Source organism: Ascaphus truei, chromosome 5 (genome assembly GCF_040206685.1).
Source record: "Ascaphus truei isolate aAscTru1 chromosome 5, aAscTru1.hap1, whole genome shotgun sequence".
Classification (NCBI taxonomy): Eukaryota; Metazoa; Chordata; class Amphibia; order Anura; family Ascaphidae; genus Ascaphus; species Ascaphus truei.
In genome coordinates, this window is record NC_134487.1 from 62,389,764 (window position 1) to 62,416,809 (window position 27,046).

Below are 27,046 nucleotides of genomic sequence, written 5' to 3' on the forward strand. Positions count from 1 at the left end.
ATTTCACTTGGTCTAGGAAAAAAGTTTACAATACTCATTGGTTACAAACATATAACAAATAAATAATCATTCCTTTTCTATTTTAACATCCTGTATGATAAATCTACCCTGAAGGTCTGCAAATGAATCACAGGCTTCTACCATAAGCCCTTTTTTCCGCCTAAGGTCACTGCTTCGCTAGATTTGGTGTTATAACTTCTAGAATGCATAGTTACTTTTGCATACTTGCATTCCTTTACCATTTACGCTCCGTTATATAGAGGAGTCTCTTGGAGAAAAACTGTCTGTATTCATTTTATCCAAATAGTTCAACAGTTTTTTTTTCTTAATTGCAGCATTTAACCTCCCTATGTTCCATGATATTTTAAGAGTTGACATTTACATTTTCCCATGATCTTTCATCCATTTTGACCTTTCTCTTTTTAATAATATCCCACTCTGTAACCATTTTTCCTTGATCTTTTTTTTCATGAATATACCTCATATTTGCCTTTCACATATGCAAACTTTACGTTCCACCTTAAACAATCGTATACATAAAAACATCTGAAAAACACTTGTTCTTCCTTTTGCTTAGTACTTCCAGTCTTTGAGTTAAACTAATCCCTTCTCCCCTATGTAGTATTTTTAACCCCAACATAACTGCTCCTTTAACTTGGAGCAGTTCTATACCTTATTCATATGTAGCACCCTGGGGGTATGCTAAGTTATTTTAGTGGGTTCCTGGTTCCTACAGGGAGTTAAGGGGTTAAATCCTTGTATAGGACCCTAGTATAATGTTGCTAGTTTCATGTTGCAAGTCACATGGATGGGTGTTTGGCTACTAACTGTTTTCAGAATATGGTGGAAGGGTCACCTGATAGAGGGGTGACTGAGCGTAGGTTAAGCCTTTCCCATATTCTGCCCAGTTACAGGGGTAAGGATAGTGATGTCACTTGGGGCATATAAGTTATGGATGGAACACTCCACCCTAAAATCTTAGTGGACCCATGTCAGCGGGATCTCAAGGGCTAATAGTTCTGTAGTTCAGGGTAAGTCCCATCTTTATTGTGTTCTAAGGTAGGGAAGTATCACAGAGTAAGAATCCTATAGATATATTCTTTGGAACCTGTCACTACCACAGCAGAGTCTGGAGTCCTTGTTACAGGTTCTCATCAAGGGGAACCTGAAGGTATTTCTGGAGAGTTACTTAGGAGGGCTATAGTTCTGTTCCAAGTAATAAGGTGGAAGGCTTGAAAAAGAGATGACCCCTGCTCATATTACTTATGGTGGAGGATGTATGTTCACAAATGTCTGATGAGATAAAGCCACGCTGATTACAGATGCAGGGGGTAAGTGCATCTGCTCAGCGCGGCTCAGCACGGCCTACTGTACTATGTCCCAGGCCTAACATGCCTGCATTAAGCTGTAAGTGCAACGTCCACAGTAGACTCTATGTAACAGTCACCTGAGTCCAGCTGCATGCTCTCCCTCTCTTCTATGCCTGTACCCTCTAACTCCTCAGAAGCCAACCCTTCCACCCTTAAGCACCTGTTGGGCTTTATCATTCTCCCCTTACTTGACCAACGGAAGCCCTGCTCTCCTCCTCCCTGCCTTTTCTTCTAACATCCGCCCCATTGCCACTTCTCACTGCGACTCCTTACTCCACCAGTCTTTCCCTCCACTCGTCCTCTCACCACCACTCCTCTCTCCACCACTCCTCTCACCACCACTCCCAACTCCATCACTTCTCACCACTCTTCCCTTTGCTACTCCTTTCACCCCCTCCTCACTGCCATTCCCACCACTCCTCACTCTGCCACTCCTCTCACCACCACATCTCCCTCTAACACTCCTCTCTCTGCCACTCCTTACTCCACCACTTTTCTCACCTCCACTCCCACCACTCTTCTCACTGCCACTCCTCAATCCATGACGTCCACCACTCCTCACTCCACCACTTTCACCACTCCTCACTCTGCCACTTCAAGTATGCCTCACTCCCACCACTCCTCTGAGACCCACTCACACTCATCTCATGCCCACTCCCAGTACTCCACTCACTCGCACTCCATCCCTCTTGCATCTCACACACATCATAAAAAACACAGACAACACATAAACCGTAAAAAATATAAACATAAATCCACACACTACAACAATAAACTCTCATACTGAAAATAATACAATAATGTTCAATCAAATTAGAAGCACAAGACTAATAACTCAGAACTCAGAATAAATTTTGTACCAAAAATAGAGGTCCAGTGAATCACTTACAACTGTGCTTACAGAGAAATATAACATAAACACAAAGTACCACAGACACCAACTCTTTAAAGTGATAACATTAAGTGAATAACTACAAAATAAAATCTGAGCAGCCTATAATGCCAGTAGCTGTTATCTACTAAAGTATTAGTGACAGCTGTATGATATTATATATTTTTGTATGTACAGTATATTCCCCCTATTTCAAGTCGGGTTGTGAATCTTTAGACTCTGATACATATTAATACTTCTAGTGGCATCTAAGTAGACTACTGCTGCTATAATACCAAAAAGTTATGAAATTTAGCAAGGTAGGTAAAAAAGCAAGGAACATATTGGCAGTGTTGGTAGTGTAGAAATTTGTAGGACGAGAGATATCTGTGATGGTAGTTCTGCTGATAGGCTAAGGCCGAGATTATAGTGACAGCGATGGTGCGTGCATGGGCACGCACAGTGCGAACAACAGGCCTCTTCTCTATGAGGCCGCCCATAAAACGCGCGACCGTGTGAGTGATGAAGCGTGACAACGTGTGCAATTCTCGAAAAGACAAACAATTTTGTGTATGTTGCACGAAGGCCGGGTCACGTGTACAGTTCAGACAATGAGGATGAACCACTCACGTGATGCCACAGCCACGCCTCCACCACGCCTGTATGCTCTGAACCCAACACTCAACACATACATACATTTCTGTCAAAAGGAGTGCAAAGCAAAGGACGCCCTACGCAGTGCCTTGAAAGGCAATCAACTAGTTGATATATGGAGGGAACTCCACCCTACATCTAGGGACTATACTTTCTACTCCCACCCACACACATCATACAGCAGAATCGATTATCTCTTTGTTTTGTGCCACTTGGTTCCTAAGGTCACTCATACAATGATCCATGATATTTCATGGTCTGACCATGCACCAATTGAGCTTAGGTGCAACAATATTCAGACCAATCGATCAGGCACAAACTGGAAACTTAATGAATCTATCCTCAAAATACCCGAAATATGCGATACAATTGATCAAGAAATAGCTCAATTCTTTGAGATAAATACAGGCTCTGTGGAGTCCCATACAGTATTATGGGAGGCTCACAAAGCAACTTTAAGGGGCATACTAATCAATACTACGGCCAGGAGAAAAAGAATAAGAGACTCCAAAATTCGGACTCTCCAATCCAAATTACATTCCCTGTTATCAAATCACAAGAACAATCCGGACCCGATCACGACACAGGAACTGAAAGACACAAAAATTGAATTAAATATGTTATTGACTTCCCGGGCAGATAATTCCTTATGTTGGTCTAAGAGGAAGTTTTACGAAAAAGCAAACAGGCCGGATACGATGCTAGCTCGAGCATTAAAGGATAGGCAATCTTAGTTTAATATCCAAGCTATACGCTTAAAATCGGGTACACTCACGGCCAACCCTAAAAAAATAGTAGAAGAATTCGGTTCATTCTATGGTTCCCTTTACGATGGAAAGAAAGTGGCACATAATAACAACATGAGCAGAGCACTGAGAGATTTCTTAGCCAGCTCAAAACTGGAGAGATTGACAGAGCTAGACAGAAAAGCTATGGGCTCTGACTTCACATTAGAAGAAGTGTCGCAAGCTATCAAGGAGCTTAAGCCATAAAAGGCACCAGGCCCTGATGGGTTTTCGGGGCTTTACTATAAGAAATTTTCCGAGTCACTTGCCCCGAGGCTGCTCCAAATGTTTAACGCTATCTTAGCAGGAGCCCCTATTCCTGAGGACATGCTACGAGCGTCTATATCACTTATACATAAACCTGGTAAGGATCCGCTAAATTGTAAAAGCTATAGGCCAATATCTCTAATTAATACTGATATCAAAATATATGCTAAATTATTGGCCAATAGATTAAGTCTCATCCTACCCAGACTAATACACCCAGATCAAGTTGGTTTTGTTAAGGGGAGGCAGACAGTGGATAACACCCGACGATTTATTGATCTGTTGGAATTGGCTAACAAAAATAACACACAAAGCATGTTATTAAGTCTGGATGCAGAAAAAGCTTTTGATCGGATAGACTGGCCATACTTAAAAGAGACGCTCGCGGCATTTGGCTTCGGAAATCGGGTGAGTAGAGCGATTATGTCACTATACTCAGGCCCAACCACCAGGGTCATAAATCAGGGCTTCCCCTCGGTCCCATTTCAAATCCAGAGTGGCACAAGACAGGGATGCCCTTTATCTCCCCTCCTGTTTGCCCTATGTATTGAACCCCTCGCGGCACGAATCCGAGATAGTCCGGATATCTCGGGGTTAAACGTTTATTCCCAATCGCATAAAGCGGCCCTGTACGCTGATGATATCCTATTAATCATCTCCAAACCCCTTATTTCCTTACCTAACCTGTTCGACCTACTAGATAAATTCTCCAAGGTCTCAGGTTTCAAGATTAACCAATCCAAATCTGAAGCTCTGAATATCAACCTCCCTAGACATACGGAGAAATTTCTGAAACTAAATTTCAATTTTAACTGGCAAAAGAATTCAATAAAATATTTGGGGATCCATATCACCAAAGATGCAAAAAGCATCTATAAAGCAAATTATCCCAAACTGATTTGGACTCTAAAACAAGACCTAATCAGATGGTCTTCCAAGAAGATTTCTTGGATTGGAAGGATTCACAGCGTTAAGATGAATCTACTTCCCCGTATCCTATACCTCTTCCAGACATTACCTGTGCCACTCAAACTGAAGGACATACTCTCACTTCAGTCTGGAATATCTAATTTTATCTGGGGAGGTAAAAAAACGAGAGTAAATAAATTGACTATGAAGAGACCTACCATAGCTGGTGGCTTAGCGGTACCCTGCCTGTTATCATATTTTAAAGCGGCTCAATTAAGCCAGAACATACAATGGCATTCCGACCCCAAATTAAAAAGATGGGTAGAGCTCGAACATGCGGCTTGCTTCCCTTTAGAGCTTAACAATCTGATTTGGCTACCTAAAACATCAAGGAAAAAAACAATTTTACCGCTTACCTCAATGGCTAACTGTTACGCCAGTGCTGCCCGCAGACCAGACCCGTCCCCTGTGCTGAGGTGGGAAGTAGGGATACACGCACCCGCAGCAAAGGGAGCGCGTTCGGAGTGTGGTGTTAGTGTTGCCAGGCCAGGTATAGTAATGAAGACAATACTTGCCGGTACCGGTAGTAGAGGAGGAGTAGTTATTGCCGTTGCCAAGATCAGGGATAGGAGAGTTGCGGATGATCGAAGGTATAAGCCGTGTTACAGGGATGCCAGAAGTCACGAAGTCCAAGTAGAGCCGAAGTCGAGAGCCAGAGGGGCAGTCGTCCAATCCGCGTCAATACCTGAGGAGTCACTGAGAGAGTAGTCAAATGCTTCCATACAGAACTATGTCGAACGACGAGTGATGGGAAGCACAGGCATAATAAAGCTGGGCAGGCCAATGGGAAAAGGGGGCAGGCCTGGAGGACTGCAAGGAGTCCTCCCTGATAGGAGAGAGGTGTTACAGCCCAGCTGAGTGTAATCATTGATTTCCATGGAACTGTGTGATGCTTGGGGGCGACGTCTCACTGCAGGAGCAGTGGTTAAAAGTGCTTTGTTAGGCGTGTGCTCTGTAAGCTGGGAATGCATGCACATAACGTCTGAGGCTGGCGTGCGTGTAGGTGTGCGTGCAGGAGGGCGTGGGCGCGCCCGGCGCTGAGCAGAGCAATCGCCGAGGGGAGTGATCCCGCGACGGCGGCAGGGGCAAGGAGCCGTGGAGGACGGTAAGGCAGGATTGTTTTGTGGATCCAGGGGCTCCCTGCGGAGAGGGGGTGCCCTGTGTGGGAAGCGAGGAGAACGCCGATTCCTGACACTAACTCCATATCTGTTTGGGAAGTATCAAGATTAAAAAACTCACTCACCTCAGCAAGTTCTCTGATGTCACCCATTTGGAATAATCCTTGCTTTGCACCGGGTCTTAATGGTCACAATCACTCAATTTGGAAACAAAAAGACTATGATAGACTCAAAGATCTGGAGGGCTATGATCTAAAAATTAAATCTTTTGACCATCTCAGACTAGAAAAAGACATTCCCCACGCTGAATTCTATAAATACCTCCAGCTCAGATCATTCTATAATAAATTTGCCCAATACCCCCCATTGACGAATTTTGAAAAGCTCTGTCGGGCAGAAACCCACACTAAGGGACTCATATCTATGATATATGAAGAGGTAATCGAGTCTGCAGTTTCAAGGCAACAATCACCTTCATTCCGTATCCAATGGGAAAGAGACCTAGGGGAGACCCTGGACGACGAAGAGTAGAATACTATATTCCTGGGTGCCGCAAAAAGTTCGATATGCACCACACTGAAGGAGAACGCATATAAAGTTCTTATGAGATGGTACCTCACCCCACTCAAATTATCTAAGTTTGTACCAGGGTCCTCCCCATTGTGCCCTAAACAATGTGGAGGAACAGCTAACTTGTTACATATGCTGTGGTCTTGCCCGCTGGTATCCCCGGTATGGGAAAAGATCAGAAATGGGATCCAGAGAATATTCGATCTCACTATTCCCCCAGACCCTTGGCTGTTTCTTTTGAACAGACCCCTAAAGGGCCTATCAAAATCACACAATAAACTAATTGCACATTTTGCTCTAGCTACGCGGTGCGAGATCGCAGCATTATGGAAACACCCCGATATTCCAATTATTCCAAAGATTCGGAATCGTATTTGGTTTATCTGCCAGATGGAAAAGTTAACGAGCTTAGTTAACGACACTGGCGACAATTATCTAAAAGTCTGGGCTCCCTGACTAGCCCAAAAAGACATCCCTGGGGTAGAGAGTAACACAATTTGGCTATAATAGTAATAAATGCGTTCTCCTTCTAGGGCATGAAAACCAACCCCACACCTAGAACCTCACACTCCTTATGCCAAATCAGTTATACTACCGCAAGGCCTCGCTAGTTGATACACAGCCCTCACGCCATCTCGATGTTCCCTGGAAGCAGATGTATCCTTATCCTCGGACCCCCTTCCGTCTCTCCTTCCATCCACCCCCTCCTTTACCTCCCCCCCCCTTTTTTTTTTCTCTTCACCCCCTTTTTATAACAAATATCATTTTACCCCAGTCCCTTACAATACAAATGATGATTCCCTCTCACGTGGTTAAGTAGGGCTCGAAAAACCACGTGAGCTTGTTATGCTTATGTTATTGTATATTCTATGCTATCCCGCTCAATGTGCACCTGATGTGTTTGTTATGTATATCATGCATTTATTTATAATAAAATACAAGTTATAAAAAAAAAAAAAAAAAAAAAAAAAAGGGAGTGCTATTGGGTGTGACCAAATGTACTATATACAGTACAACAAAAAACAAAGATCCCCAATGTACATCCAAATGACAATGTATATCGTCAAATACTTATCTGTTTGTCTTCTAATAAATATGGGTTATTTACTTAAACTCTTTGGCCAAAGTGTTATAAGTCTGAAGCCACATCACGGCATGATCCCTTGGCAAGTCCTAACACTAACTGTGAAATGCTGATAGACTATCCTTGCGAAATATATATGTTATACATGGAGGAATCAGAGATATTACTATAAGAACCTCTGTAGCTAGAAACGGCCAAAGTAAAATATTTAATCAGTTAACTAGTTTAGCAATCTATCTCCAGTCCTCAGTCCCCAGACACGGGTTGGTAAGAGTCTCCCACTGACTGTCTCTGCCTCAAGGCTTCTTGTGGTGTGACATCACACATCACGCATAAGATCCGACGTACATTTCACTGATAGCACATACGCTACTCCAGAAGAAGCGGAGCCTATCTGCCAAGTGGAGAAGTAGCATAGACATTCAGGGGTATCCAGAGCATCAGCAATTAATGGCAAAAAGATCTCAATTCACCCAGGGTCAAAAACAGAAGGCTTTAATGGTGCAAATAAAGAACAACAGAGTCCATAATCTCCCTCCTACGCATTTCATGCAGTTAGTGCGCTTTGTCAAGGAGTAGGGAGTATGAGCTAAACAGACATATTTAAAGAGACAAAAAAACGCATATAGCATTTGTGTGCAATCTGCAATTAAAAATGTGTAAACGGGAAACAACCAATCACAATCTTAGGGATGCAATCACATTGCACATGAAATAGTGCTGAGTGGGAAGATCAGACTAGGATTTGTATTTAATAAAGTCTCTAGTTTAATTCCAAAGATCCAATATCACAAATGGGTATAATATACATACCAATTGTATGAACTTTAACTCTTAATAAATTAGAAACTCAATTTCAAATTAATGGAAAAGTTACTGACATAACTATGTGTGATCTTTAAAAATAGTTACATAGAGATCTTTAAACACCGAGTCAGTGTATCCACTGATTTCATATTCTCACAACAAATTGCAACTAATATAAACTAACAATGTTGCAATAGTTCAATACATTGAAAATGTATGAGTTCCTTTGTCTAGACAGTGATGGATAATATTAAGAGAACCGTAAGAAAATATAACGTATCCTCTTATGAAGTAATACTGTATCTGAAGTAAAGTTTCAGTGTCTATATATAATTGACAGTTGTTAATTAGTAAAGATGTAAATAATGTAAATCGATTTAGATGTTTATAAAACAAAAATGAAAATAACAATGCATATAGTACATAATATATCTCCTAGTGAAATATATCAGATGGTTCAGTAGAGGCTTATCATGGTCAGGGTTTAAATAAATAAATAAATAAATCATATTTATCATAAACTGGTCAGCTCTCAATAAATAAAATTATAACGTTACATGTTCCAAAAAAAAAAATGGAAAATAAACTGAACATTTATGAAATGCAACTGCTGCACTGATCTTATTTCATTGTTCAGTTTAACATCATGAAGGCCAGATTTATTGAGAAGGGCTATGATAGCTCTCATGTCGAAGAATCTTTTTTGAGGGCAGCAAATCTTGATAGACAGGCTTTGCTTAATACTACAGTACTAAGGCGAAACATTTGGCTAAAGGTTTGAAGAATGGCCAGTACTCTTTGCAGGAATGAATGTCATTTCCCACCAGTCAGTCACACATATCCGTTAAGGCGATCTTTAATAGGCATTGGGGCATTTTGAAACATGGCCCTGTTTTGAGTGAATATCTAGATAAATGCCCCACAATCATCTATAGAAGGGCAGAATGTCACAAAACTATGTTGGCTGCCACAAAATTATGATCTCATTCTGTTCCTACATTTGGTTCGAGGCCATCAGGCATTTTTTAGTGCAATAGTGGGACGTGTCTCACTTGCACTTTTTTGGGCACAAAGAAAAATGTGTGTCTTTTTCTAATGGTGAGACATTTGTAATCAAAGGCTTCATCAATTGTCAGACTACCTTTGTGGTATATCTAATCACTTGTGGATGTAACCTACAATATGTGAGTCACACCACACGTTCTCTTTGCACTGCATTTTTAGAGCACGGGAGGAACATTCTTAATGGTGTTACTAATCATTATTTGTCAAAATACCACCTCCTGTGCCATAATAAAACTACTGATGGACTTAAAGTCATGGGTTTGGAACACATTCTGCCTTCAGTTTTGGCGGGCGACAGGATCAAGGTGCTTTCTCGTAGGGAGACCTACTGGATCTTCAAGCTAAATAGCTTGTTACCAGTGGGTCTTAATTAAAATCTGGACACTAGTACTATTGTCTAGTGTCTGGTTTTTCTATTTCAGATTTCTTTTTGTCCAGTTTTATAATTTCTCCCTTATTGGGTTTTTTTTTTTTTTTATAGTAATTTAAAAAAACTTTAATTGAGGTTTGTTAAAATTTCAGATTCTTACCAGACTTTATTAATATTTGATTTAGAGAAATATTATATTTTTTAATTTAGTATTTACATTTATTCTAATCGGATCTGGTCTTTTGTTTTTTTTTAAAGTATATATTTGTACCTTTTAGAAATGCTATGTGTACAGTATATATATATTTTTTTTACCTTTGATGGTTTGTAATACTAGTTTATTTCATTGTTTATCTTCTATGTTCTCTTGCTCATTTCATATTTATGGAGTCCAATTATGCCTCATTAGGCTCCACAAATCTGGATTTGTGATTGGATCTATAAATATTCATGGCTACCTCCTAATACACCCCTTATGAAGTCAGCGCATCAGCTGACGAAACGTTGGGCTTGCGTCATCACGTGATCACCGATCACCGATCAGCTGTGAGGATTCCTTTGGCTAGGGCTTTTTGGAGGCAGAAAGAAGTGTGCAGTTTCGTTTCTACTGGCGGCAAAATTAAGAGCTGTATCGCGGGGAGAATAACCATGAGGTCTGGTTATATGCATATGGGCTAGTAGCCCCTACTAACATCGTTGGGCTCCTGTACCTTCCGGTTGGTGAACGAAGACAAAGCAATACACTGTGCTTTTCCCGAATCAGCTTATTCTGACCTCCCTGCTGTGCGTCTGAGGGGCTTAGCTGACTGGTTAATGTGTACACCTTCCAGGATCATCTACCTTTGCTGTGAGATTGGTAAGAGTGTTCCTATATACCCATTTCTCCCTGCAAATACTTTCTTTCACTACCATAGGACTGGTTACATACTGACACTTTTCTATCAATACTATCAGCCAGGATTCAGCTAGCATTGTGCTACATATTATCCTTTAACCTCCACCAGCCTATTGCATTTTTTCCAGCAATTTATTTCCAGTGATTCTTCACTTTGATATCACGTATCCTCCTTCATTGGATGTTTTTCAGCAATTGATCAGACATTTCATGTTTTCTTTATAAGCATTTTTATATGTTGTATTTTATTATAGGCTAAAGCTGGTAAATTCTGAGCATTATTGAAATCCATGCTCTCTGATTGGTTGAAATTCTGGGCATTATTCAATCAGTAATGGCCCGAAATTTTTTGCCACATTGCCAAGTTTTTCAGCCAATCAGCTTTCAGGTTTCATTCACAAAGAGTGAAATTTGCTCTTAGACAGGGGAGGTGATTGGACAGAAGTCAGCAAGGCACTGACACCTCCCCCACCCAGCCTAAACAGAGCTCCGCACAGGAGAGTGAGAAGAAAGGTTTGTGTGTCTGTCTGTTGTGTGTTTTGAGGGTGTAAAGGGGGCAGCAGTGTGTTTTATTAGTGTGTGTGTGTCTTCTGTTAGTGTGTGTTTTGTGGGTGTAGAGGGGGCTCTTCATATCTTGTTGAAGATCACCCCCTCCCACATTTAAGTGGTTAAAAGCTCATTCCATAGCATCTCCCACTCTCAGGGGAACTTGCTTGCTTGCAGTATGATTGTGACAAATCTAATACAGAGTGCTTTTCCTGGTAATGTACAGGTTAATAAAAGCTTCAATCAGACTTAGAACTATGCAACTAATTTTGACAGATTTATTATAAATCATTCTTCCTGGTAATGCACAGGTTATTAAGAATTTATATTAGTGTTAGGGACCCTTGAGATGTGGTCTGCCGTGTAGTGGCTCAAGGGCTTACAACACTTTGGCCAAAATGTTAAACTAAAAGACCATTTTATTTAATAGATATCTATACATATATATTTAGGCACTGTACCATGTATAAGTTTCACTGGATGTGCACTGAGCTCTGTCTGTGTTTCATGTTCTGTCTCTGGTTTTAAGTGTAGAGGGGACAGAAGAGTCTTGTTGCTGTGTGTGTTTTTGTTGGTGTAGAGGGGGGGCTGCAGTGTGTGTGTCTTCAGTGTGTGTTTTGTGGGTGGAGGAGGGGTGCATAGTGTTTTGTTGGTGTTGTGTCTGCAGTATGTGGGTTTACAGGAGGCTGCAGTGGATGTAGGGAGGGGGCTGCTGTTGTGTGTTTTGTGGATGTAGAGCTGACAGTCTGTTGATTTGTGTGTATCTTTGCAGTGTGTGTTTTGTAGGTGCAGAGGGGGGGCTGCAGTCTGTTTTGTGGGTGGAGGAGGGGTGCAAAGTGTTGGTTTTTGTGTGTCTGCAGTGTGTGATTTGTGGGAGTAGAGGGGGGCTGCAGTGTGTGTGTCTTCAGTGTGTTTTGTGGGTGGAGGGGTGCAGAGTGTTTTGTGTGTGTGCGTATCTGCAGTGTGTGGGTTTACATGGGGCAGCGGTGGGTTTAAAGGGGGGCTGCTGATGTGTGTTTTATGGATGTAGAGGGGACAACAGTCTGTTTTGTTGGTGTGTGTGTCTGCAGTGTGTTTTGTGGGTGTAGAGGGGGACAGCAGTGTGTGTGTGTGTGTTTGGGTCAGTGGGTGGAGATGGTGGAGATGGGCTGTAGAGTGTGTTTTGGTGTGTGTGTGTGTCTGCAGTGTGTTTCTTTATTTTGTGTGTGTGTGGAGGGGGGGCTGCTGTGTGTGTTTTGTGGGGGTGGAGGAGGGCTGCATTGTGTTTTGTGGTTGTAGAGGAGGGGGGCTGCACTGTGTGTTGGGGGGACTGCATATTGTGTTTATGTATATAGAGGTGTTGTGTGTGTGTGTGTGTGTGTGTGTGTGTGTGTGTGTGTGTGTGTGTGTGTGTGTGTGTGTGTGTGTGTGTGTGTGTGTGTGTGTCTATGAGTATGTACAATTTCCATTTAATAAACTTGCAGTAAAAGCATAAGAATGTAGACAATCATGCTGATAAAAATCAATATGACTGCAAAAATGTATCTTTTTTATGAAAAATTAAAAAAAAAAAAAAAAAGCCTACATTTAGCCTATAATAGTAATAATCCCCAAAGAACAGGGCATTACTGGCTTCACCTCGGGCCTTCAACTCTTCCAGCCAGGGAATTATTGGCCAGTAATGCCCAGTTCTTCTGGGATTATTACTTATGTTCATTGCCTCCTATGTCATATTGGTCAGTTCAATGTTATAGGGACTTTACTTTCCATGTTTTTTTTTATTAAACTTGCCCATGTTGACATTTACTATCATTGGTTTGCGCTCTTTTTCTCTATTTTTTTCACATATGGATTATAGCAGCATCCCTCTTTAGTACATTCCTCCCCCTTGACCACTACATATTTTTGTTTTACCTATTTGATAGGACGTTTTATCATGCTTTTATTATTTCTATATATTCAATTGAGCACTGGTTATCATATATATATATATATCATAGATCATATATATCATATATCAAGAAAAAAAGAATAAGTATTAGCGCCTAACCAAATCCCCACTGACACAGGACTGTAGTGTGAGGATGATGAATTAAATAATGTATAAGCAATAACCATATATATAAAAAACAAAATATAAATGATAATAAAAATACAATAAAACCACAGAAAAAATTATATGTAAATTATGCAATACAAGTGAAAGTCCAATCCAAAAAACACTGTCCTTCAGCGTCTTTGCAGCCTGAAGAGACAGACCACCAAATCCCTCAGGGATATCTAAGAAAAGAAACAAAAAACAACAGGCGCACTCATAGTGTAGTAAGTTAATAAATTTATGGAGGACTGGAAAAGGTAAAATTGCACACTCACAAACAAATCAAGAACATAAGCAGTTATGAGTATACTCAATCACCAACAGTGCAGGATATCAGCAAGGCAAGCATCTCAGGGGCTCCACCGAGTGTAGCAGATACACCGTTCACGTCGCATCTGTATGCCGAGTATTTCCTCACTCCAGTCGGGATCTCACGAGAGTAGTGACGTCAGCGGGAGTGTTTTGGTAACCTCTGATTCCTCACCGCAAGCAGGCAGGCTCTGTGTCCATAGAACAACAAGGCAGACATCCTGGGGCTCCATCAAAGGCAGCAGACAACACCACTCGCGTCGCCTCGGCACGCCGGGCACCTCACCACTCCGGTCGGAGTCCCGTGAGAACTGTGATGTCAGCGGGAGCTTGTTTCTAACTCCTCACCGCAAGGCACTCTGTATCCGTTAGACTCGAATAAAGTATCATTAAAAATAAGCGGGTATACCCCTTGATGAAGTCTTAAGGACGAAATGCGTAGGGTGTGTTTCAGATTTATTTTATATGTTTTTAGATGCGCATCCACAACTTATTGGCATTGGGACCTTATTTTGAATGATACTTTATAATTATTTATAATAATATAATAATGTATACTTTATAATAATGTATACTGACGGATACAGAGTGCCATGCAGTGACGTCACGGATGTGGCGCCTGCGAGCGGAACGGTGCTCAGGACGGTGGTAGCGGGAGATCCTCTCACCCTGCTTGGAGATACGGTTGTATACTCATACACTGCTGTTAGTGTGGTGCTGCGGCTGCAGCTTTTTGCTGGTATTAACCTCGAGGTTGAGCGCTGGGTTGCTCATAGGCAGTGGCATCTTGACGTGTATAGGTGTCTGTGATCGTTATATCCAATACTGCCTGCACACATAGTTATAAACCGCACACGTTACTATACCTACCTCTGCTGTTGCTGCAGCTGATTATATACCACATGTGCATTCAGCTAGTGGAGTGTACACCTTAGCAGGGCTATATCAATTGTATATACCGCACCACCACATTATTTTGAGTAATTGGTAGTGATGCTATGGGAATCATAATATAGCAATTAAGCTGATTGATCTCACCACCAGTTTCTTACCTGGCACCCTCCCCTCAGGGGATCATTTTTTATTCCTCTTTTAATTCACATGTACATACTTACACTTGTTTCGGCGTGACTACTTGTCAACATTAAAGTTCTGTTATTTTCTGTTTTTACGTAGACTTCTCATCTGTCATTGTTGTTATACCCTCATTGGGGTAGTGGGACACTTGTTAAATCAGTGGATATTCATCCTTGCTAATATACTTGTGCACCATGAGTGCGTGCTAACAGGGATTTAGGTGACTCTGTTCACCATTTTTGTTTGTGCCTCAATTTGTCCCTACACACCTGGAGCCTAATATTAATCTGTATGTTTTGGGTATTGAGCGATAACTGTATGTTTAACCTTAAAACTCACCCCACAAATCAAGCATCCCAATAGCCTGCACTCATGGTTACTGTCCCACACTCAGTCACTCCTACCACCCATTGTGACCAAGCACTGCCATCTACAGCACTTATTCCCTCACCTGCTGGCTCTGTAAATTCCCCATCAAACCTGTTAGATTGTATGCTCTTCGGGGCAGGGATTTCCTTTCCTATTTTCTGCTTTTGCTGCACTTATTGTATTATTATAATTCCCTGTACTGTATTCTTTGTGAAGCGCTAAGTACACTTTGGCGCCATATCAATAAAGACATACATACATACATACTACTGCATGCCAGGGTTATGGTTAAGGACTCCTGTAAGATCATGATTAGGCAAATTGTGCCAATGTATTTTTACAATTTGTAATACGTCTTACCACAGTCTGTTGTACGTGGTTATACAGTACATCTTATGGTTTTTTTTTTTGTTTTTTTTTTTTAGACATTGTCTCTACTTTATCTTTTAGGATTTATTTTCGGGACAAGTAACCGCTCAGTGTTCATTATTCGATTTGCCCCAACTGTAAACTCCTTCCAAATCTCAGTGTCTCTCTCTCCCAGAAGAACTGACTAACGCTGCTTTATGTAGTGTGGCTGATGCGTGATCTCACAACGTAATGCTACTGCTGCTTTCATTCAAAACATAGTTAAAAGTGCACAGATTATCTGATTAAGTGCTCAGATTGTATCATTCTAATAGATGCAAATTGACAGATGTGAAAAAGTCGTATTGCATATGGCGAGTTTACAATCAAATGTGCTACATATTGCTGTCAAATTGTGTAATTTGACAAGTACAATATCACAATTAATAGAAGAGGCCCTTTAGTGACCAACAAGTTGTATACATAAAGGTGGGAGATATCTGATCACTTTACCCACCACTGTGTTTTTGTATATTCTCCAAAACCCACTCAATTGTCCTAGCATGTGAAAACAGGAAAAACCAGCACATACGTGGAAAATAAACAAATTAACAGGGGTAAAAAGAACCAACTAAAAACAGAATGAAGGGGGGGAAATTCTATGGTGATACAGTAGAGAGATGGAGATGTCTCATGAAGGAAGAATGCTGATTGGAGTAGACAAAGGAGAAATGCACTCCAGAGTCTCATTACACAGGTGATGACACAAAAGTTCAAGGAGAAGGATAGCGAATGAGAAACAAAAGGGAAAGTATTAATTTGCAGAGAGCAGACCACTGCTAACATTAACGTTAACATAAGTGATATGGCGTGCTTCCAAGTATTTCTCCATTGCTCATGTTGTCAACTGTCTAAAGACAAAATGTGCCATGCTCACAAGAGACCCTGACAGATCAGACTGCAGCTATATGACTGCTTATGGATAGAGTGCATAAATGGCACTTTAAATGATTGAAGATCTCCCAGTCTATCTCTTACTATAAGCAAGAGAATTCGGTTCATGTAGGTTTAAGTGGAATCTGTTGTCTGAATATACATGAAAACAAAATGAGATGTCATGAGATAAGAAATCTTGTAAAGGTACATTTGAAATAGATTGTGTATTTTGGAAATGAAACATGTAAACGAATCCAGAAATATACATGACACAAATGGGGTGAAATGAAAACCCGTCTTTTGATGAAGTAGTCTGAAGTTAAGTTACCTTCAGTTAATATATTCCCGTGAATAACTCATTAAATCGAAAGTAAGTCTGAGTAAATCCCTATATTTTAATGTAATTAATTCATTGGGAGTTTGAGTCAATGTAGGTGATAAAACCTGATAACTGCCACATTTTATTACCGGAGGGTAACCTAACATATGAGTGCCAAATGGCCAGGGATAATATTTAGAATATGATCATGAAGCTGCTACAGAACTACTGGGAATAATGTTCAGGAAGCCCTTTTAAGAACACTGATCCTTAAACAAATGATTATGTTAAGATACAGGTCAAGAATTAATACATCCAACAGAAGAGCGTCCAATATAATGATGCCCCATTGCTTTTAGTAAAAAGAACCCAAGGGAATTATGTGTTTTACTTCGAGTGAAGAAATGAAAGATTAGGGATTAGATTTGTAAACAGCATAAAGCCTTTTGTATCTTAAAAAAAATGAATTTAAGACTTTCCGGGATTTTACTTCATGGATCAGTTTTATAAACCTAATTCAAGTGAGCAATATCAAGATCAGTAAATGAAATGCAAAATCAATTAACAGAAGGAGCATTTCAACTGTAAAACCTTGACACATTGTGCGCATACAATCCCAGGCATGGATGTTATTGGAGTATTTTTATTTAGACATATACAAAGAATCTGCATTAGAGCCAACCACCTAAATGTAAAGAAAAGAACTGCAAAAATAAATCAGAAACCGGTTTTTATTTTGTGAATAAGCGAAATAGGTTTTATACAGACACACAGACACACACACCAATAGAAAAAGGGCAATTATAATACAAATATTAGCACATGCATTGATATGAAAACAGTATTTACAGGGAGGTGAGGCGAATATAATGTAGTGAACGATGCAGTTTTCGTTTGAGTTTACAGCAAAGATTGTAGTAGTGTTAATGATTTATAAAAGTAGTAACTGTCCCAAGGTTTCGTAGTTGAATGTAAATACCGTATACAGTACCATAGATGCAGACTGGAATAACATACGGTATCTTCAAAAGCAATACACATCATGCTGCTGTTTAATAAATATCACTAGAATACTAACTTTCCACTACAGAGAATCAAACAAAACAATTAAACCCGAAGAAGATACTATTTTCCATCCTGTGAATTACATAAGAGAAATCAGGTATTCTTATATATATATATATATATATATATATATATATATATATATATATATATATATATATATATATATATATATATATATTAACTAATGTATATATATTTTTTAATACAGTAATAAAATATTAGCATTTGATAGAACAACTGGAATATTAACTGAAGTTAATTACAAAAGTTAGAAATCAGAAAATCTAAGAAAGCTTTCATATAAAGGTATCAACTTGCTTTCACTAAATAAGTATCTGATTAATTTTTTAGGGCATTTTAAGGAAGATATTAGCATATGTGTCCATTATGTACTCGTTGACCCTATTGTGTCCTATCCGTGGCATATTGCCCATTTATGGATAGAAATCTCATAATATCCAACAGGTACTAAAAGACTTGGGCTACATAATATGCCATTGTGAATCTGATACTTGTAACGGGCAGTAATTAAAGTATTAACTGAGATCCATCTGCTGCTCAGCTCTTTTACTCATCCGTTCCCTTTGTTTGGCAAGGAGGAAAAATGAGAGAAAACTAATAAAACATACAAGGGAATCAAGTGAGAAAAAAAGGACACCTCTTTGTATTTGTTCTGTTTAGAAACATTGAGCCTGTGGATTCCTTGAAACGCTGAAGGGTTTGGTTATTGTTCTTCCTTTAGGTCTTTCTCTGTCCCTTCTTTCTATACTTAAATCTACAAGTTCCCAGGATCTTGCCATTTCCTTTGATAAAAGCTGTCACAGTGAGGACGTTCTGTAAGTAATCACCAGGTACTGAACTACAGAACCAATTATATTACCCCAGGAAAATGTCTTGTATATAATGTATACCCTGTTCACTTATGTAACTGTATTTGTAACCATGTATTAATTGTCATTTTAACTCTATGCCCAGGGTATACTTGAGAACGAGAGGTAACTCTCAATATATTACTTCCTGGAGAAACATTTTAGAAAGATATAAATAAAATATATGCATTATTTCTACTGCTAGTATAATTCAAGGACACCCATTCTGTTTCATACAGAATGTTGTGGTGCTAGCCCAGAATTCAACGGATACTAAACAAGCGTGTGAAAATTATCCTATTTTGGGGGTAAGACAAATCACCAATTATTTTACATTTTGAAATAAAGATGGTATTAAAACCGCAAATATCGTTTTCAATCTGCAATATTTCAAGCTCTTCTTATCATCTTACTATCATGATGTTGTGAAGCAGATGGTTTTTCTGTAACTTTTTGGGGTTAAGCAAATGTATACTGAGTAGATTAACCGTTTGTGCCTTACTTGAGAAACTAATATAGACATTGTGCTATTTATTTAACGTAATCCTTGGCTTTTGCTATCTTTACATTAAAAATGCTGTTGTCACTTTCCCCCTAAAATACAGTAGTCGCAAACTTGCAATGTTATCTAACAAATGTGCTAATGTCTGGATGTAGGCACCATAAGAGCCCCAGCTACATGCACTAAGAATAAGGGGAAGCTTTCCTTTCTCTGCTTCTATATTCCTAAGTACCAAACAGTCCCCTCTCCCCTCTCCATCTCTCACACACTGTTCAACAAAGAGCTTTTTTGGCTGGCTACAGCAAAGAGATCTCAGAGCCGCAGGATTTCAATTAAACTTTTCTGATATAAAGCTACAATGCCTTAAACTGGATGGCTGTCCCTGTTAGAATTAGTTGTGCATTCTGGTGGTATAATTACCACCAAGCACGGGACAAACACCTGAAATTCTGCAAGGAGAATGAATAAGAAACACAGCGGCTGGGAAGCAAATATTAAAGCTGCATTTTATTAGTTGTGCGATTTTAGCTTCCAGTATGAAGAGCATGGCAGCTTCAAATTTCAGGGATATTTTGTATTTAATTTAGATTTGCAGTGTATGTTTTCTTACGACATACTGTGATACCCTTTTAACGTTTGCGTGGGATGCCACATAAAAATGTGTCTTTTAAAAGTTTCTGTGATAAAAAAAAAATATTGTAATTTATTTGTATCTTGAAAATATATTCTACTACTTATGTTAGTGGTGGCTCTGAATATATTTAAGAAGTCAACAATAAGATTAAAACGTGTGTGTGTATATATATATATATATATATATATATATATATATATATATATATATATATATATATATATATATATATATATGTGTATGTATATATATATATATATATATATATATATATATATATATATATATATATATATATATATATATCACACACGCACGCACACACACACACACACACATATATATATATATATATATATATATATATATATATATATATATATATATATATATATGTGTGTGTGTGATTTATATATATATATATATATATATATATATATATATATATATATATATAGACAGACTGTGATGTATCTCACATAAGATGCTGATACAAATAAAGTTGCTGATTACTGTTTGTGAAAGGAAAGCAGGCTCAGAGTTTGCTTCCATGCTGCTTCCAAGCACAGATAAAATGATCTGTACAGCAGGATCAGTCTAGCTATCAGGGAGACTTTAGTCAGACATCCAAAGAAATAAACAACTCTAAAGAGGCTTGTTTGACAAATATAGAGCAGTGCATGCCCCAAACACGCTACATCTTCCTTATTTAGCCCCTGTGCTATGGTTTCTGGATGATGTCATGTGAAGCCAAAAAAGAAAATTGATCTCAGATCTGTGCTGGCCCTTGAGTCTGTTGAACAGATTGCGAATGAAAGAGAGAGACGCCGCCCCCCTCTCTGGGCGGGTGACTTAATCTCCAATAAAAGTAGTCGCTTACTGGGGGGAGAAAAAAAAAAGTTTTTCTGTTGACTGTTGGAAACGAATTGAGCAATTATCTAGTTTACCTCTCCTCTTGGAAGTTAACGATTGGCGAGATCTTTGCTGCGTTATTGACACAACACTTCCAATTGAGCAGGCCTGGTAGCAATAAGTAGTGATTGCCCCCGTGTCATTCCTGCTCCATGTAATCTGTAATGGGTTGGCATCAGTCCACTGGGCTGCTCATGCTGGTTCTGGACAGCACCAAGATGATGATGATGATGATAATGACGGTCCTACTCCTTGCAGATCAGTGACAAGAAGGGAAGGTGGCGTCATTGGGAAGAAGATATCACATTCACCACTGCACACAAGACATGGACAATAGTCTGCAGCAGAGGACAACCAAAATCTTTGCAGCCCAAGCAGCCAGAGAACATCTGTCCAACAGAGTCAACATGATCAGCAGTTCCAAGCCACTTGCTTTTTCTATTGAACGAATAATGTCAAGGACTCCAGAACCCAAATCCATCCCTGTCCCGAGTTTACTACATGGGTCTGTGCCCAAAGGAGACTACAAGCAAGCACTTCATATCAATTCTTCATCGATCCCCTGTATGATTCCATTTTTACCTGTGGCTTATGACCATTGTCCCAGAATTGGTATCACTGGTGCAGAGCTGAGGAAGAGCCATTTGGATTCAGCCTCATCTTTCAACTGCAACGATCTGTTGAATTGTGCTCTGTCATTGAAGACAGATCTTCCCAGAGACGCTTTACCTCTGCAACAGTACAAACTGGTTAGACCTCGAGTAGTAAATCACTCCTCATTTCATGCCATGGGAGCAGCATTGTGTTATTTTAACAGAGGAGATGGCCCCTGCCACCCTTCAGCCAGTATCAACATCCACCCAGTTGCTTCTTATTTCCTCGGCTCCCCTCTTCACCAGACTCCCAAATCATACCTGGCAGAGAGGAACAAGCTGGTTGTCCCATCTGTGGAGAAGTATCCTTCAGGGGTAACTTTCAAAGACATATCTCAAGCCCAGTTTCAGCACTACATGAAAGAAAGTGCACAGACACTGTCAGAAAAGATTGCTTTTAAAACCCCAGCCAAATTCAGCAGTGCTTCTCCCAACAGCAAGCCCAAGGTTTTCACCTGCGAAGTTTGTGGAAAGGCAAGTAACTCTTTACAAGTACTTTATTCTCCCATCGTTTATACACCGTCATCCCATCAACCCTGGATAAATGTCTATTTCTTTTCGTTCAAGGTATTTAATGCACATTACAATTTGACCCGACATATGCCGGTGCACACAGGGGCCAGACCGTTTGTTTGCAAAATTTGTGGCAAAGGATTCAGACAAGCCAGCACCCTCTGCAGACACAAGATCATTCACACGCAGGTACAACATAACAGTGGCTGTGGAAAAGAAAATGTACAAGAAACATTCTATTAGTTCGTGTATAGATATATATATACACACACGAACTAATAGAATACGTATACACATCTGTGTTTTGTTTTTTTATCTGTACATATATATATACACACACGCACAGGTGTGCGTTTGTTTATTTATTGCTATTTTAATTAATACTAAGGCAATCTGTTTGTTTTTTTGTGTTAAACTGTTTTGTATCAGACATGACAACGTAATTTGTACAGATATATAAATGATGTTCTGTTATTACAAGACCTAGAGGAATAATCTGTGCTGTTTTGTGCTTTTCATAGGAGAAACCACACAAGTGTAACCAATGCGGCAAAGCCTTTAACAGAAGTTCCACTCTAAACACACACACCAGGATCCATGCTGGTTACAAGCCTTTTGTCTGTGAATTCTGTGGCAAGGGGTTTCATCAAAAAGGTACAGCTGCTCTGCAATCTTTTTTTTTTTTTTTCTCTCTTTCAGAAGATTAGGCTTCATTTTACAAATGATCACATGTTTGAGTAATAAAGCGTATGATGTCAATGTATTCATGATCTATAACCGGGTTTCTTGAAGTCTGTATTGACTATTGATTTTAAGTACGGGCACTGCATTTCCATGAAAAACAAATATGAGAAAAGAGAGGGCACCTTATTGGAAAATGATCACTTGTGGCTGAAGCCGCCTGTGCATTTCAGACTAACTGAAGCTGCTCTTGTGTCTTACAGGTAATTACAAGAACCACAAGCTTACTCACAGCGGGGAGAAGCAGTTCAAGTGCAATATCTGTAACAAGGCTTTTCACCAGGTCTACAACCTGACTTTCCACATGCACACCCACAACGACAAGAAACCCTTCACCTGCACGACCTGTGGCAAAGGATTTTGCAGGAACTTTGACTTGAAGAAACATGTGCGCAAGTTACATGATGGCAGCACTGGAGTGGCACCGGGGTCAGGTCCAGCTGGACAGGGGGACTTGGTTCTCCTGCCCAGGGAACAACCTCCCAGAAACCAGAGCCCAGGGCTCTAAAGCTGAAAATCACCTACTGATACTCTGTATGTGGATACACATATATAGATTTATTTTCATTAAAGGTGTTCAATGCACATTCCCATAGGGAAGAGGGTCCGCCAATGCAAATCTGGTGTAAAACCAGGTGGTAAGGTTGGTCTGGGCTGAACAGGAGACTGTTGGGTGGGAGGTTGGACAATGGTTACCATGGATTTGGAATGTTCTTGGTGGCTATACTCGGGATTCTTGCCTTACCCCCAAGAGTCTTTGCATGCACCTATTAATATAATTTGAGTATTAAGCTGTTGACGGTTCGTTATTTGACTTTTCTGTTGATGTGTTTTGTAAAGGTCATATATTGCTGTCACCTCAGCTTTAAAGAGGTGAACATGTTGATGCCGTATATATCTGACGTATTTATTCGGATATGTATTATCCTTAAGGAATGCTGCACCACTTTAATAATTATATTTAATGTAAATATATATATATATATACATACATACATAAAAAGTATATTTCCGTTGTGTTGGTCCTGTGCTGTCCCAGATGCCTGCTTGTTATTTTTTCCTCTGCTACTTTTGTTTGAGGTCCAGAATATCTGATATATTGACAGAGCCTTTTAAAAATTAATGTATGCGTTGAAGTTTTATTCTTGCACGTGAAAATAAATTAATTGGTCATGATGATAACTAATATATGAGATATGTTGACTTACAAAATCAAGAAAGCAGTGGTAATTTATTTGGATTTAAGGCTTAGCTTAATGTTTCCATCTATGGTGTGCTGGTAAAGGAAAGGTCGGTTATTTATGGGATCATCCGTTAGAAAACATAATTATACATTCTGAAATCAAGTCTGTAATAGAGGTGAAAATAAAAATATCACCGGTGCCAGGTCCTTGAGATGAAGAATTGTGTTAATCAGCAATCTGCTCTGCACTTACACGATGGTAGCTGAAATCTGCAAGTCTATGTTTTGCTGGCCAAAACACTGAAACAACTGTTAAAGACATTAATTAAGAGTGTAATTAGTTCAGTTTTAGCAACGACTGCCTGTTATACTATTATCTGGCTCTCCAACTGTTGCCAGATTAGCGATATGAGTTATAAACACGGGGGCTCTTAGCACAAAGACAAACAATAAACAGGATATTATGGTAAAGACAGAAATACGTTTCAGCGGTTTCTATTTTTTTATTATTATTATTATTATTATTATTATTATTAAAAAGTCCAAAGCTGAACTGAAATGCTATTTTGTTGAGTAACATATGTAGTGCCCCAACTTTAAGTCCTTTATCCATAGAATACTATCTTGAAACACCTTCCTTCTGTTATAACCAACAAGCTAAAAAAATGTAAATACAAATTAACAGTATGTAAATCCACTTATTTAACAATCTTGCCATGATAATAAAAATGAATCCATGGGATTTAAACCATTTCCCACAACTAGCTCTGCGTACCTGATTGACGCTTTACAAATAAAAATATACATACATAGAACTGTAATTAACTATCAAGTCAATGGTTAATTTTCGAGAAAATTAGGGGGCTGTATGTATACTGCAAAACTGGAGCAAAACAGTACCAGAGTTATCAGTGACAAATATACTTTCTTCCAATTAGATTTTCACTTTGTTAACTATGCTGTTGGCATTTTGGACTTTTATAACAGCAAAGACACTTTGTTGAACATTGTTCTGATTTTCATTACCAAGTGAAAAGTAGCCGAACCTTTACAATTGCAGCAGTTAACAGGTAACTTTCCCATGTAGACATATTGAGTATTTTGGCCTCATTATGTTCTTCCGATTGTTTTTCCCCTAGACATTAAAAGCTTCTGTAATAAATAAAATTCGCGTTATGACCCCATGTCGACATCAACATTTTATGGAAAGACACATATGATATTTTATTATCTAGTAACTAATTCAACAAGAAATGGTCTAGATTGTTTAAAATACAGGGCACTGTACATTGCAATCCATACTTCGAAAACAAGCAAGCAATTATGCTTCTTTATTTATGTTTAATAGTTCTGTCCTAATTCTCCGACCATTATATATATATATATATATATATATATATATATATATATATTTATATATATATATATATATATATATATATATATATCATGCTAATTCTTTTGTGGGAACCAGCACAGAATATTTGCTCAAAGAAAAAGGATTAGTAGTAAACCATTAGAAATATGTACTGTATATGGTCCCAATGTTTCGGTCCCTCGAAAAGTTGGGGCCCTGGACACATTTGTTATGATTTAATAAACCTTTTTCTTTGGGCAAATACCCTGTCTTGGTTTCTATTCCCCACAAATTAATAAAAAGGACTTTTGTATTTAGCTTTTGCATTGAGCTAGTGTGTGTGTGTGTGTGTGTGTGTGTGTGTGTGTGTGTGTGTGTGTGTGTGTGTATATATATACACATACTAGCTCAATGCAAAAGCTAAATACAAAAGTCCTTTTTATTAATATATATATGTGTGTGTGTATGTATATATATATATATATATATATATATATATATATATATATATATATATATATATATATATACATATATATATACATACATATATATATATATATATATATATATATATATATATACATATTTATATATATATACACACCACATGAGTGATCCCCTTGCGTTCTATGTGTGTGTGTGTATATCTATATATCAGATTTTTTTCCACCGGGGTTTTTTCGTAAACATGTACATTCGTTTTGAAAGTTCAGAATTTGAGAAAGTAGCTTTTCTTCAAGAAAGACATTTCAACAGAACATATTTCTGAAACGGTGACATGTGGAATAGTCGCCTGATCTGACTGCTGGAGTCCTTTGCATTAATTCTGTAACCCACGCGAAGTATTCCTGTGACAAAGCCAGGAGTTTGGGGAGCAAATAGGGAGAACAACATGAACCCTATAAAGAAGGGTGATTCTATTTATGGTACAAGTGATCGACAGCACCAGATTCATTAATGAAACAAATCACATAAAAAAAGTTTTTTTTCCTATTTTGATTAATCCTGATCACATTTGTGCAATACTTTTATATTAGGCAGATCAAATTTGATACACTGTTTGTCTTGAGAATTGTCCCTGGATTTTTAGTGTAGCACATTGAGAAGTTGTGATGTAGCATATATCACAAGTTATCATCATTTAATAAAAAAATAAAAAAACATTTCTTCTTTTGTCAAAGGTAAAGTTACTAAATATATGTTGCTCATTAAGTTCAGTGTTAGTCTAGACCAGGGGTAGCCAACTGCAGTGCTCAAGGGCTACCAAAAGGTCAGATTTTGAGGATATCCCTGCTTCAGCACATGTGCCTTATTGAGCCACCTGTGCTGAAGCAGGGGTATCCTGAAAACCTGGCCTGTTGGTGGCCCTTGGGGACTGGAGTTTTCCACCCCTAGTCTAAATACGGATTAAGAACAAAGAGACATTATATTTAGTAGTATTTTGTTCAATTCGAATGTGGAGATATTTTCCTACTGTATCTCGCTATAAGGCTTATTTTGTTGTAATTATAATTTTTACATTACTTCTGAAAGAATGGTGAATCTTAAAGTTAAAACAAAATGGAGAAAAAAAGACCATTTGTAAGTTTGGATTTTTTCTAAACCGAAACAAACAATTATTGAATACATATTTTCTGCAGTATTAACATTTCAAATTACATTTTATCAAACCCAATAATGTTATTTATTTATACATGAGCCATGAAATTGAGTGCTTTACTAATTACATATGTAGAAAAGGGCAACGGCATTACTAATTATAGTTATTATGCACAGCAATCAATGAAAGGGTTTTTATTTTGAAG

The 27,046-nt window shown here is 38.8% G+C and overlaps 1 protein-coding gene across 1 annotated transcript; it reads left to right on the top strand.

Annotated features, from left to right (window-relative positions):
* The first annotated feature begins 20,756 nt into the window (after positions 1 to 20,756).
* On the top strand, positions 20,757 to 24,349 carry FEZF1 (FEZ family zinc finger 1). Its single transcript, XM_075598932.1, has 4 exons — positions 20,757 to 21,918; positions 22,012 to 22,146; positions 22,479 to 22,611; positions 22,902 to 24,349. Exons 1-4 carry the CDS (start codon positions 21,118 to 21,120, stop codon positions 23,204 to 23,206), a joined length of 1,374 nt encoding a protein of 457 aa, XP_075455047.1. The 5' UTR covers positions 20,757 to 21,117; the 3' UTR covers positions 23,207 to 24,349.
* Positions 24,350 to 27,046: the final 2,697 nt, after the last annotated feature.